Source organism: Charadrius vociferus, unplaced genomic scaffold, assembly GCF_000708025.1.
Source record: "Charadrius vociferus isolate BGI_N301 unplaced genomic scaffold, ASM70802v2 scaffold581, whole genome shotgun sequence".
NCBI lineage: Eukaryota > Metazoa > Chordata > Aves > Charadriiformes > Charadriidae > Charadrius > Charadrius vociferus.
The window spans coordinates 698,468-712,563 of NW_009647024.1; the positions used below are offsets into that span (position 1 = coordinate 698,468).

The window sequence follows — 14,096 nt, forward strand, 5'->3', positions numbered from 1 at the left end:
ATTGCTGATGTGGATTACATGCAATTCAAGAGCAGAACTGCTTAAATGGTGCCTTCCTCCAGAGTTAGGATTTTGGTATGGACAGTATTAACTGATTCATTTTGAAAGTTCCTCTAAATACAGTGTCTGTCTCTTCTGAATCTACTCGCATGACTTCCTAATGTATTTCTTGAAACACACGGGCTAATTTTAGTCTCTTTGAAAAGGTATTACCTTGATTTGCATGGCTCTCTTCTATGCAAATAAGGCCTGATGCATTTTACATTGCCACTGAACTGTAACTGGGGTTTCTTTATTTCAAAGTACGATGAGGCTACGCTGTCTTTATTTTTCACCAGCATGTGTCTTGTATTCTAAAAATAGTTGCATTGTTTAATGATTCCATACTTGGTAAACAGTTCAGTGAGTCTTTGGTAGGAAGAAACTTCATGTCCCATTTAAAGGGGAAAAGAAGGGGGAGAAAAGAGAAGGTAGTATCTTTACAGAAAGCTGCAGGTATGAGTGGTCCCATTTTGAAAGGTCTTGTACATTCTTTACCTTTGCTTTCCTCAAAAAAAAGAAAAATTACCATGAATTTTCTATCTTTCACTGAAGAAAGAAGTAAAATATCATTCCTTATTTATGCCATAAAGTAAAAATATCCTCTACAAGTAAAGAAATTAATGACTTCTCTTTGTGCTTTGGAGCTAACTATCAAGAACAGTATTTTGGGTCTTCAACTACTATCCTCAGTTTCTTCTGGCAGTATCACAGATCCTTGGAAGCACAAGTTACGGAAATGAGTCTTCCTGTGTGCTTCTCCTATCAATCTGCAAGCTTGGAAAAAAACTATAACGTTAATGAGCACTGTGGCTACAGTATTTACTTACATGTTGGTTAATTAAAGTAACCTCCCAGAATTGACTGACCATAATTAGCCTTGAAAATGCTGTGCCTTCATTGGGTCAAACACCTTTCTCTTCCCTTCCAATACAAAATTTCTGTGGCAGTCAGGGATTCTTCCTGCAGCTTGGAAGGAAGTAATGTAACTACCAGGTAATGGATAGCAGCCTGTATTATTAATTAAATAGTGCATGCATACAGGGCATAGTTCACTTCTTCAGGGTGCAAAGCATTTGCGTTTGTTCTCGGTTGAATGCCCCTTGTCCTCTGTTGACATGAATCTGAGGACAGCTGTTTCCTTTCTCATGTTGGAAAATATTAACCACATTAATGGCATTTTCCTAGATGCGTTTCAAAAAAACTGCAAGGCAAAAGAGCTTTAATGGGAGGCGTGCTAGCTGGGGACCTCTGACTGGAGTGAAGAATCCTGCTCTGTCTCCGAGGGCTGCTGAGCAGGCAGCCCTCACTTCCTCAGCAGTGCTGTGTGGTCGGTAGGCTATTTGCCTGCTGTCTGCAGGACACCACCAGAGATTCAGTCTCACGACACGTAACACTTCGCTGTTCTGAATGAGATGGGGAAGCTTTTTGGCAAGGGAGAAAGTCTCTTAAAATACATACTTGACAATGATAACAGGAATAAGCCAGACAGAATGAAAATTGTGTCAGTTTTCATTTTGTGGAACTTGAGTTTCAAGTTTCATTATACAAAATATAGTTCAGATCCTAGCATTCGACAGTAGCTGAACAAAAATAATCCTTTGGAAACAAAATTATCATGAGTTGAATCATAATCGTATCAAAACCAATTTAAAAGAAATATAATACGCTCAGTATTCTAACTGGATGTGCATTTTTTCCAAAGCATCCATTGCTATATAAAGTCTGTTTATCATATACTTAAAACTTTGTATTTCTGACAAGAAGTTTTTGAAAGGCAATAACTAAGGTACAAGGAGCTACAGTTTATGCAGTTTTTTTGGTTTTCTTCCCAAATAAGAAAAGGAAATGAAAGAATATTAAGAAATAGATTAATCTATGTTAAAACAGAAAGGATCAAACTACAATACATGAACTTAGTATTCAGTACCTTAAAACAAAAATGGCACATGTCTGCTTCAGCCTACCAGACAGCAGCAGCATCTTTTGGGAAAAATTAAGCCTGAAATTTCAAACAGGGAGTACTAAAATGCTTCAGTCAATAGCAGCACCAGGAAGAGAGTTGTAGTTCACCATCACCAATTAGGCCGTTTCTGTTTCTTTGCTGCTTGTAGCTGGAACTTTCGCAGTCTTATCAAGATGAACATCTTTGCGCTTGGAGTATGTCTTCACTCTTTTGTAGTTTGTAGTTCACAGAGTAGGATTCCATCACCGAAGTCCCACAGTTGCACATCTCTGGCATTAGACTCACAGTAGCAGGAAATTCAGCAGAAACAGCAGTCACAGCTGCTTCCCATTGACTAGGAGCTGGTGGCACCTACGTTATCTGTCACGGGAAGATCATGTTTCTATGCCCTTACCTTACAGGCGCATCAATTCTCCGGGCAGGGGCAAGTGTCTAAATGTAAGTGTCTAGTGTCATTTTGGGCATTGTGGGGGTATCCAGTTTGGCCTTCAGGTCGTGCTCGGAAAGCTGCTTATCTCATTTAAGTCCCGAGTGATACCTACGAGCCCTTTGCAGTTGTCTTAGATAGCCTGGTGTTTCACATGGCAGGAGATGCCGGTGTTTAAGCAGAGAAATCCTACCCCACCTTTCTCTCCCTACTCAGGGAAGTGGCGTTCATGCAGAACTGGGTGCAGATACTTTTCACCCTCTATGGGGAGTCATTCAGCTGCCTAGGATGGTGAAGAAATACTTGCAGGGCTGGACAGAGAAAACAGTAGGGGAGTGTACCATCTTTATGAGCTGCGATTTGCTCAAGGGTTTTTGTGTAGATTTTGCTTTGAATAGTGATGGGAGAAAGTGTGTAAATGTGTCAGGAATAGAAGCCAGTACTCTGACCTCCCTGCGAGCAGGAGCATGCCCTCCCCACTCAGTTCTTGAGTCTTGTGCTAATGTACTTTTTCTTTTATTCCATTTGCAATTATGTCTAGGTTTTCATCAGTGGCACAAGAGGTTTTATTCTATTTAAGAATAATGTTTATTGCATCTTTTTTAAGTCTTTGTATAATTAAAGAAAAAATGGATTAGCTGCTTGATAGCATGCTCAGCTAAGCAGTAAGCAATAAAAATACTGCTTAGTAAGTGGCTCTACAGTTACTGAGCAAATTTCCTGTTTAGTTCCTTTAGCTAAGTCACTTTCCTGTTCTTTTCCAATGTTATCCAAGATAAATTTTGCTCTTTTCCAATGTTATCCAAGATAAATTTTGCTCTTTTCCAGTGTTATCCAAGATAAATTTTGTGGTATCATCAACATTTCAGTGGAAGGGCTGCATGATGTTATGACTGAAGATCCTGAAACTGGAACATACAAAGAGTAAGTGGAAAATCTTAATTAATTTTTGTGGGTTTAATGGTAGTAGTACTGTCTTGTATCTAGTGTTTTGATGAGAAAAATCTGTAGGCAGTTAAGACATGTTTATAAGAGTTCTGTTTTCACAAGAGTGAATGTTTTAGTAAGATAGGAAATTCTTGGTCTTAAGAAAAAATAATTGTAATGGGGGAGGGAGGGCTTAAAATGACAATCAACATAACTAACGAACAATATAAAATTATCTACTAAATGATGTCTAAGTGTTCATATGCTTAGATTTGCTTTTTGCTCGCTTGGCTGTCATCTAAAATTACAATCCAACAAGCTTGTGTGTTGATAGGGTGGTAGCTCAGTTTCTTTGAGTGTGACATCTGGCTTTTAGCCAAGATATTTTTCTAAATGCCACAGCCTCATTGAGTGGACCTCGTGTACAATACTTCATGGCCTGGAGAACTTGAAAACCTGTCCCACGAGAACAATTCTCTTCCTTCAGCTGTTCCACTTAACAGACCTGCTCTACAGGGCATAGCTCAAAAGGCAGTTCTGAGACCTGGGAGCAAAAGTTCGTTTGTGGCAGAAAGGTGTTGTCAGGTGTGCTCAGAGTGCACTGCCACTCAGCACCAGGCTCACTCCTGCTGACCCCCAGGTTACTGGTGGTAATCCGCCAAAGCTGGAGAAGTAGAAAAACCACTGAATAATAAAGAATTTTTTTTAGGACAGAGACCTTATTGTTTTTTTTTCTCTGTAGTATTACATAGGTTTAAAATGATGGAGAGTTGTAAAACAGTAAAAACAGGTGCTCTGCAAGATGTACCTACAGACACTATATTCTAATAACAGTATTTCCCAAATGCTAAGAACCAAACATTTTCTAGCTTTCAGGTAATTACCTGGTGATCAAACAGACTGTATCTGGACTAATTAATTAATGGCTTAAGGAGATATTTGCTGGCACAGAATAGCCTGCATGCAATCTATTAAGTTTTTCTACACTTAAAACAGGTGGTCTGCACACAAGTGTGGGCTGAGAATGGTCCACACTTACACTAAGCCTGAACTATGCCCAAAAGTTGCTGGCAGAAGTACATATTTATTTTTTTTTCCTAACTATCAGTATAAAGATGTAACTCCAAAGTCTGAGAATGTGATTTGGCATTGTGTTATATTTACTATCAGAGATGACATTAGAGTCCCTTCTATTTCTAAACATGTTGTCTTTCCAGCACTTGTTGAAAAGAGTTCTCACAGAGACGTAAATAAAACTTTGTCCTAGTTCATTTTAAGCTTGAAGGCGTGTAGGACTTGTCACTGTACTTTTCCAAACTTTGGACTTTTTTTTTTGCTTTATAAAATACAGGCACACTGAACCAAGGACATATATCTGTTGACAGCTACTGAAGGGGGTGTTTGAAAGATTCTGACATTTGTGTTACACATTTCAACATAATCTGAAAGTAAATAAAGTGAGAGCACTCATCTGGAGTTATGTGCACTACTCTGGCTCTCCAGGTTGAAAAGAATGAATTTAAGCCCGAACTGGTTCAGAAAAAAAATTGTGTAGTCCACTGATAATCTAATTACTATAGTGCAGAAACTAAAACAACATACATGTTTAGCATAGCCCTGGCTTACTATACAAAGAGATTACACTCAACCAGGTTTCCTGGCATTTATGCTTTGCATTGTAGAAAAAATTACAAGAAAGCTTTACAGACTTCAGATTTGCTGGAAAGGCAAGCATTCCATTGCTATAGTCTTCTCTCGCCTATAGTCATATTTTTCCCAATTTTATCATCATCTTTCTCTTTTTTTATTCCCTTCTCTTCTAGTTGTTTTAATTACTCTTTGTGGTACCTAAATTTATCAAGGTCTGAAATAGTTAATTCAATCTTGTATGTTTTGGCAATTGATACATTTTTGTCTCCTTTTTCTTTAATAAACTGAGTTGCAAGAAATCATGTCATGTATGAGCAGAGGAGACATGAGATTTTCTCTATTGTTTTGAAATAACTCATCCCTTGGAAATGGCTTCTGTGTTAGCGTTTGACCCATTCTGCTGTTTAGCAAGTGTTTCATACAGCTCTAAACACATTAATAGAAAACTGAATACACAAACAGTAAATCTGAGTATTTTCATGTAAAATCACAATTGTTTTTCCTTTTAGTAACTTTAAAGCAAGTTATTCAACTTGGCTGCAGGAGCATTTCACCTGTTAGCGGAATGCAGCAGTTAAAAATGCACAGTAGTACAGGGCAGAAAATGAGCAATAATGTGCTCATAATGATGATTATGAAAATGAGCAACATTTGGTCTTGGTACTTTGTAATATGTGAATTATGTGTCCTTCCTGCCATAAAGCATACCTAATACACAGTGGCAAGTTATTGTCACCTGAGTGATTTTTAAATCCTTTGGTTCCTAAAGCAGCTTTTCTAGGAAAAATTTGGTAAATTGGTGGAACATTTATGTATTCTTTTAATGTAGAAAATGTAAAGTGAATGGAAAACATGTTTCCTGTAGGATAGCTTTCACCAGTGTTTTTATAAAGTCCATTCAGGCTGTTTCAACAGGCAAAAAGACCTCTGGCATTTGAACTATTTTCTTTTTCTTATTTTCCTGTTTTATAATGACTACAAAAAAAATAGTTAAAATGTGGCTGTTACTTGTGCGTATTGTGCCTACCAGCTAAGGGTGGAGCAAAACAAAAAGACGTTTAAAAGCTTAGCTTTACCTGCCAAGAAAAAAACACCTTTAAATACATGACTGCAGATGCTAACTAATATGTATCTGCCTAAAATGTTATTTTTTAGTGTTAGTGTATTTAGTGTTTATTGTTTACTGTTTAGAACCAATAGCAATGACCGTATTAGTTTTGAGGTCCTCTTGTTCAAGATCTCACAGGAAAACGAGTGCAATGAGAAGTCTTGGTTGGTTTTGCATATGTGCCACTTTGATTTTCGTGTTGATAGGATACAGAGTGCTTGTATAGCACTTCCTTGGAAAGATTGGGAAATTCTAGTTAGGAACAGTAGGTTTTTCTATATTAATTTTTTGTAAACACAGGTATTCTGTTTTCTATGTACAGAAATGCATTTTTAAGCCAGAACTTGAACTAAAATATGGAGGATAACGGAATTGTTACATGGGTGTAGGTGACACAGAACCTGCAGTCAGGCTTCTTTAGATTCGCTGTTACCAGAAAAAAAATTGCATGCTAACAGAGATTGTCTGACTTTTATCAGACTCCCTTATATCTGTCCTGTGTTTTTAAAAAAGTGCTTTAAAATAATTTTTTATTATAATGTATGTTAAAACTACTCTTACTCCCATTCTTAGCTGCATGTTGATGTCTCATTTTGAAGAGCCCACAGCTACAGAAGATGAGGAACCTCCCACAGAACAAGACAAAAGGAAAAAAATGGTAACTTTTTTGATCTGTTATTCAGTTATGCAGTTCAACTGATTATGTGATTCACTTGTGTCAGACTAAATTTTTTGCCTTTGGATTAGGTTCATCTATTGTTCTTGGAAAATTCATCTCTTGAATCAGAAAAGGAAAATGCTTTGGTGACAAACTTTGCAACCACAACACTTATGCTTCTGCATTCCTTTTGAGCCTTGGAAAATGTTGCCAAAATAAACATCATCTGTTCACAAAATCTGGACATTGTTATACTAATACACTATAAAAAGGTTTTATTGAAAAAATCAGGGAAGTAAAGCTTACCAAAATGTCATGGCAGGCCAAATTTCTCATATTTAAAACAATCTTAATTATATTGGATTATGTATTTTAGTGGAACATCTGTTGAGCCATATGCTGGCATATAACCGCTTTCTAATATAAAGAATAAGGAGCATTGATTTAGATGAAGATATCTGGATTAGGTACCATGCAATTATGCTATTTTTGTCCAGATGAATCTGTGAATGTTTCATAATTTAACTTATTTTTGTAGGCATTTGGGGAAACTGGTTCCTCACACAGAAAACTGCAGTGTACAAATACTGTGGAATAAAACATGGTCTGAACTGCTTGGCATCAAGTAATTGCAAAACATGGAATTGGGTGATTGAGTAGATGTGTGTAGCCCTATTGTGCATTTGCTTTACCTGGCCTACATGTTTCCAAAAGAATGCTTGTGAACAGTCCTTTAGTACTTTATTTTTTCCTGTAGGAGCAGATAAGAGTTTGGGTGACTTCTGGTAGTTTGTTTTATGGGCTTTTTTTTAAGCCACTGGGTGCTTTTGGTTTGTTATTAGGCTTTTCTTTCAAATACTAACCAATATGTGGTTCCTTCTTTTAAAAAGGTGACACAAAACCTCTTGTGTATTATTCTGCTATTAGTAATGCCTTACAAGAATTTCCTAGTGTCCTGCAATTTCAAATTTAAACAAAAAGCAGAAATATTATTTTTGATGGTCCTTAAAAATATATTAGAAAGTTCTATAATTCAGTTACTCTTAAAAGCATCTCTAGACTCTGTTAAGCTTAGTTAAATTTCTTTCCCGTTTGTGGGCTTAAATTATTTTCTAGGTGTTGGTTGCAGAATGATATTTTTTATTAGCAGCTTTAGATAATCTCTTGACATAAATAGATAGAGACGTGTATGTCCTTATTGATAAGGATCGATATATCTATATATCACTAGGAAGAGATATATGTGTTTGGTTTGTTAATGAGATTTAAAAAAACATAAAGTGAATTTAAATCTACAGTCCTTTCTGGTTCTTAGTTTTTTTTAATATAGTCAAATTTTATTTCTCTTTGGCTGGCTAAAGTTTTAATAACTTTCTTGCAGAAATTCTCTTAGTTTTTCAGTTACAGGTTGACTTGGATAAGGTTGGATATGTATTTAGAAATTTAGACTTGGTAGATTTCCTATGGGCTACCTTCAATGTGGATATATCAGGCAAAATGAGAAGTATGGCACATTCATTTGACCTGTATCATTCTTCCCTCCTAAATGATACGACGCCTCAGTATAGTGTTGATGAACACAGTCATAATGAAGGAAGTGTTCTGGGGTCACATGCAATACAGAGTAAATGGCCATTTGAATAAAGAGGAATGGATACGCTTTGGTAAGGAGAAGCCACAACCAATAAGGACATGACAAGGCAGGTTTTGATTTACGTGGGAAATATATCTTCCCTCGAGCCATGTCACTTTTCTTTTTTCCTTGTGGAACTGTTTGTGACTTGTTTCTCAACTGTTCTTTAACATTCAGCTTAAACACTTTTTCAGCATTTTGTTTCCTTAGAGGTTTACAGAGAATAAATTGTCATATATGAACATAAAAGCTTCACTTTTGTTTTGGGTCTTATAATCTAGACAGAATTATTTCCACATTTACTGTGTTTTCTAGATTCCTAAATGTTCTGAAAATCCTTTGGTTTTTCTCCTTTCAATCCTGTCTTGTTAGAATAGCTGTCTGTTTCACTCTTTTCATTCCCATATTTAGCTGATTAATTCTGGTTTATTTCAGACTTGAGCCTTCTATGCTGTCATTTTTTCAGCTAACTTTAGTATTCACTGTATTCTTATTCCTTTCTATATAATTTCTCACAGCTGTTAGAGCAAGCAAACTCTAGTTTTTATGTATGTCTGCTATAAATTCATTCTGAATCCCAGCTGAAATTGCTCAGTATAAGTTTTTGTGGATGGTGCAGAAATTGACACTTGCTAGTTCTCATGGCTGTTTATTTCAAAATGATACAGGTCACTTGGGTAGGTCACTAGTAGTAGAAGTGTCAAATTATAACCAGGATTGTTAATCATGGCGTTGAAAGCACAACTAGCATTTGATTTGAAAAACTGGATTAAAACCAAAATATCACCTGGGCCCATTCCTACCCACCTGTACTGGGAGTTTCTTCCTCTCTGTACGAGCATCAGCGCGCGCACACACACACACACAATTCATCTGACATCTAAAACATACTGGTATGTGTTTTAGATGATGCTTATATGTAAACATAGCGGGCTTGTTTTTTTTTTAATTTTACCCTAATATGGGAAGAAGCTAGATGAATAATGATTTGATATCTTCAGGAAAATAAATAAATTAGTTACAATGTAATAAGTCAAATGATCAAGTTTTATGTGACAATGTGGTTTACTAAAAATAATACTTCTACGCCATTGTTTGGGGTGTAATTTTGCCTTATACACTTTACCTACAAATTAGCCACAGATCTAATGCAAGTCCCACTGAAATCTGTTAAAAAGCTTTGATACTAGGAGCCTTTTGTATTGTTGGATCCATTTTATAATCACTGTTAAAAGTAAAGGATGCATTCCCTCCTTAAATTATTTTCCAGTCTTTCCCAGAGCATCACAGTAACGAGATATCATGGTAAATACGTATACTTTTATGTCCAGCATTCTTACTTTGGTACTACAGACAGAGCATCCATACTTAAACTGAACAGAGTCTCTCAAGTGCTAAAATCTTTTCAACAATTTAATTCAGACATCTCCAACACACTTTTTTGAGTTTTATTAGACTTTTATTACCTGTTCTTCAATTCTGATGCCATTCCATTGACTTGTGTTATCGCTTGTAATGATGAGATCACTGTTTTAGTACAGAATAACATCTAACTGGTTATTGAAAACAGTGTGATTTTTGACTTTAGTGTTGTCTAAAGAAGTTGAGGAAGGAGATCCACCTAACAAATACTGGTTCAAACAACTGGTAATTCTGCAGAATGCTGTTGATGCTGGCAAGTGGAGTTTGGAGGGTTGGGAAATGGTTGTTCTGTAAAACCTCTGTATGGCTTTTCTGATTCAAACTGCTGTTTACAGCCAATGAGGTGGAAGATTAGTTTCTTCAGTCCAGCCCAAAGGTAGGCACCCATGTTCAGTTTCAAGATTAATTTGTAAAGTAACTAGATTCAAAAGCTAGTCAAATCAGCTTTTCACTGAGCAGCGTAAAGCATGTTTCAATAATGTGTATTTCCTCGCCAAACTTCTGTTTCCTGTCTGTAGCTGTTTTGACTAAGAAGCTGTTGGAATTTTCTAGGATTTTTTTTTTTTTTAACTGGAAAATAGATGTGTTTTGCTCTTACCAGGATCAGGAGCACTTCAATTAAAAAAAAAAAAAAAACAAAACCAAACAATAAAAACCCTAAACCAAAACAACAAGACAAAACAACAAAAAAACAACAAAACTGAGGCCACACACCTAGGAACTTGGCATACATCCTTACATTCAAACATACAGTTGCTGACCCAATGTTTACTGACTAAGTAGCAGTTATTGATGTGTTTGAGTTCCATGCTGGAGTGATGTTGGATGCTCAGTGCTTAGCAAGCTGAAGACTCAGTTTTCAAGAGAGTGACTTTTCCTCCCGCAAGCAAATAGAACGATCTGAAAACATCTTGTAGGTCTTAAACCGGATACTATTTTAATTTCGTCATAATGAAAATACAGTGAATAAAGAACAGTGCTTTCTGTGCTTCCAAACATAAGATTTTGCTTGCTTATTCAGCTAAGACTGCAGCTGATTGTCTAATATTGTCAACGAACTAATTATACCAAGCTAGTTGATTTGTTTTGTTAGTTCTGAGTACAAGTTCCAGAAATGTAGAGTGAAAGGAAAGCAAATTTATTATTGTTGCAGGAAACTCTTTAATTTACTGAAAATATTTTTGACATGACTATCTGAAATCAGACTAGTGTATTAATTCCTTAATTAAGCCTGAAGTCTCTTAAGTCCCTATTGGCTTACAGATACTAGATGCTGCTTCTAGCTGAAGGCATTAAGCATAGTACAAAAGTCCCTACTGGCTTAAAGTGCTGCTGCTTTGAACTGTGAAGGATGGGTTTATGCTTGTTGCAATAAACTAAGCAGAGTTCTGTACAATTTCTCACTTGTCCTGATAGAACATGTATTAGTAAATAAGCAGCAGAAGTGTTTCAGTTACTTTCCTATCTGGTAGAAAGGCTACATATAAAGTTTCTTAGCTTCACGGAAGTTTTGTGAAAAAGAAAATGTGGAATTATAATACTTCTAAAATCAAAGTAATTATGTACCAAAGTTGCAGTGCATATGTTAGCCTATTCCTGTAACTCCCAGCATTCTGCAAATCTGGCAGCTCCATTAGGAATAGAAAATATTAACTTTGAATTCTGTAATATATTATTTTGTCATCATCTTCACTTTGGTTGTTTTTTCAAGGTTAATTATGTTTCATTAGTATGGCAGAGATAATTCAGACGATTATTTAGAAACCCATTGTCACCTCCCATGAGGCAGGGGCTAGATGGTTAGCACAGTTAAGATGAGAGCATCGCTATGATTAATATTTTAAGAGACGCTAGAGAGAGCTCAGAATTGAAGTTCCAGCAAGCTTTGCAAATAAGCAAGGATTCAAAAGCTTTATTTTCAAAACAATGCAGTGCTTCTGTTCAGAGTTTGAAAACCACCATTATGGTGCTAGAACAGCTAACACACATACTTGTATTCTAGTAGCATGTTAAAATTGGGAAAAAAATTGGACTTAAGTTGAGGCTTATTAGTGAACATTAACATATAAGAAATAAGAAGTTTATTTACCTTAAGTCTGTTTTTCTTTGGTTTATTTATTATTTTTAGGTGTCAGGAAAATAAACTTTGCAATATGAAATTTCTGATTAGATGTATTTGTCTTTATAGAGAGAAAAACTACCTTGAAGTTGGTACTTTAAGGCGAATTGTTCTGACTTCCAATTCTAATTCTGGGTACTTAAACAAGAGTTTATGTTAGGGTCACAAAAGTCAGACAGTTAACTAAATATGTAGATAAATTGGTTTGTGGGTTAAAAGGTTGTTAACGAATGGCTTTTTGGTGGTGCTTCCCAGGGAGACTTTGTAATGCATGCCATTCACGTAGTTACTGCTGGGTCGGGGTCACAAGTATGAGAACACTTGCCTATGGCAATTTTAATACCTGTTTTTCTGTGCAGAATTCCACAGTAATTTTATACGTGACTGTTAAGAGCTACGAACTTACTGAAACTAATTAGAAATGTGTTATATGTCCCAAATTACAATTGTTGGTTAACAAATGCAAATCATCCAGAAACTGGTAGATTCTTTGCTCGGCAAGACAGTCTTTTTTTACCCTGTAGATTGTGCTAATGCTGTTACAAAAGGATGTCACTAACCTTGGCAAATCATGATTAGAGTAGCTGTGGTTTAGAAATTTGAAATTTCAATTTGAAAAGTCTGTTTATAATCTAGAGACCAGATTACATTTACTGAGAAGAATTGTTGCAGAATACTAAACTATTATTACAATTACACTGCTTTTCAAAAGATTTTAATGTTAGGAATAAGTAATAAAAAGATCATATCTTCCTTTGAAATGAAAAATTCCTGGATAGTAGAAAATGGTGAAGCATCGAAGGCTAAAAAGACAATATTAGCAATGCTGAGGGAATGATTAAGAAATTTACAAGATGAAAGATGAGGTGACCATAGTAAGAAAGAAGAACTTGCAAGCACTGATGGAAGAGGCTAAAAAGCAGCCTGCTTTTTCACTGGAGTTGTTCATAAGACTAACTTCTCTTTTGTGGTAGTAACACTGGTTTTAGATGTTTTACTCTCTTTGCCTTACATTTATGTGGCTGTTTCCATCAGTATTTCCCCCTTAAGGTTTAATGTCTTCCACTCCATATTAAAATTCAAATATTTCTTTCTTTGTGTCATGCCCAAAGAGCAGTTGTGCAAGTTTAATATGCCTCATTTCTTTGGAAATAGCAGTACAGCAGGGCATTATGAGCTCAGAAGTCTCCTATTTCAGTGGGCTTTGAGATTGAGCATCGTATTTTTGTTTCCTGACCTTCCAGCATAAATAGTAGTTTTGTTTGGTTTTGATACTAAGACGAACAGATGACAGGTCTGCAGTAACTTCCTGTTTATTTCAACATTCTACTCCTTATTGTGCAGCAAGCTGCAGGTGTCCCCTTTCATCCAGCCTGGTGGACTGAGGGACAAATGCTTCATAACTATCTGTGTCCATAGCCTGCCCCCACCTGTCTTCTGATATTGAAATTAAGAATAGGTCCTCTGTCAATGTAGCCCCTTCATTTACCTCTTTTTGCGTTCATTAGTAAGCAGTTAATGTGGAAAATAGTGGCAAATACTCTGTCCCTCCCTGCCCAAAAGAAAAGTGCCTAATCCAGCTGAACTGATGAGGTTGTATAGGTACTACTGCTGAAGAAGTGTGTCTATGCGTATGGACAATTTATTTTAGCTGTTGTCATATAAGCTAAACTAGTTCAGCTTTTTCAGTGTTTGTTTCCTTACATAGTTATATAAAATATAACTGACCATAGTTTGTGTTTGTCATGGCAACATCTGACATGTTTTTTAGGAGTTATGAGAAATACATTTGGCCGTAATTAACAAAGCAGCTTTGAAATTGTTTTATCTTGTAGAAGACTGAAATCTTACAGCAGACTGGGTCCATGGTTTAACACTGTTTCAAATAGTTTAAAACTGATATTTGCTTTTGGTAATTTGATTTTTGCTTTGCAGGTGTCTTTCCTCTTGTTTCCTAATTAAGTACAAAGAAAAGCAGATTTCTTTCTTCAGCTCAGGTTAAAAAGGAGATGAGTATGTCACAGAGTATTTTTTACTGCATTATTATATATTTTTCTCTTACGTGTTTTCCACAGCTTGCACTGAAGGACCCTGTACACACTGTGTCATTGCAGCAGTTCATCTATGAGAAGCTAAAGGCACAGCAG

General features: G+C 36.1%; 1 protein-coding gene across 1 annotated transcript in view; it reads left to right on the forward strand.

Annotated features, from left to right (window-relative positions):
- Positions 1-14,096, forward strand: part of IPO11 (importin 11) — an 85,613-nt gene that overhangs the window by 71,388 nt on the left and 129 nt on the right. The window contains 3 exon segments of the mRNA XM_009895503.1: positions 3,261-3,356; positions 6,691-6,775; positions 14,025-14,096. The exon segment at positions 14,025-14,096 is cut by the window's right edge and continues 129 nt beyond it. Coding sequence (XP_009893805.1) covers positions 3,261-3,356; positions 6,691-6,775; positions 14,025-14,096 — 253 coding nt within the window.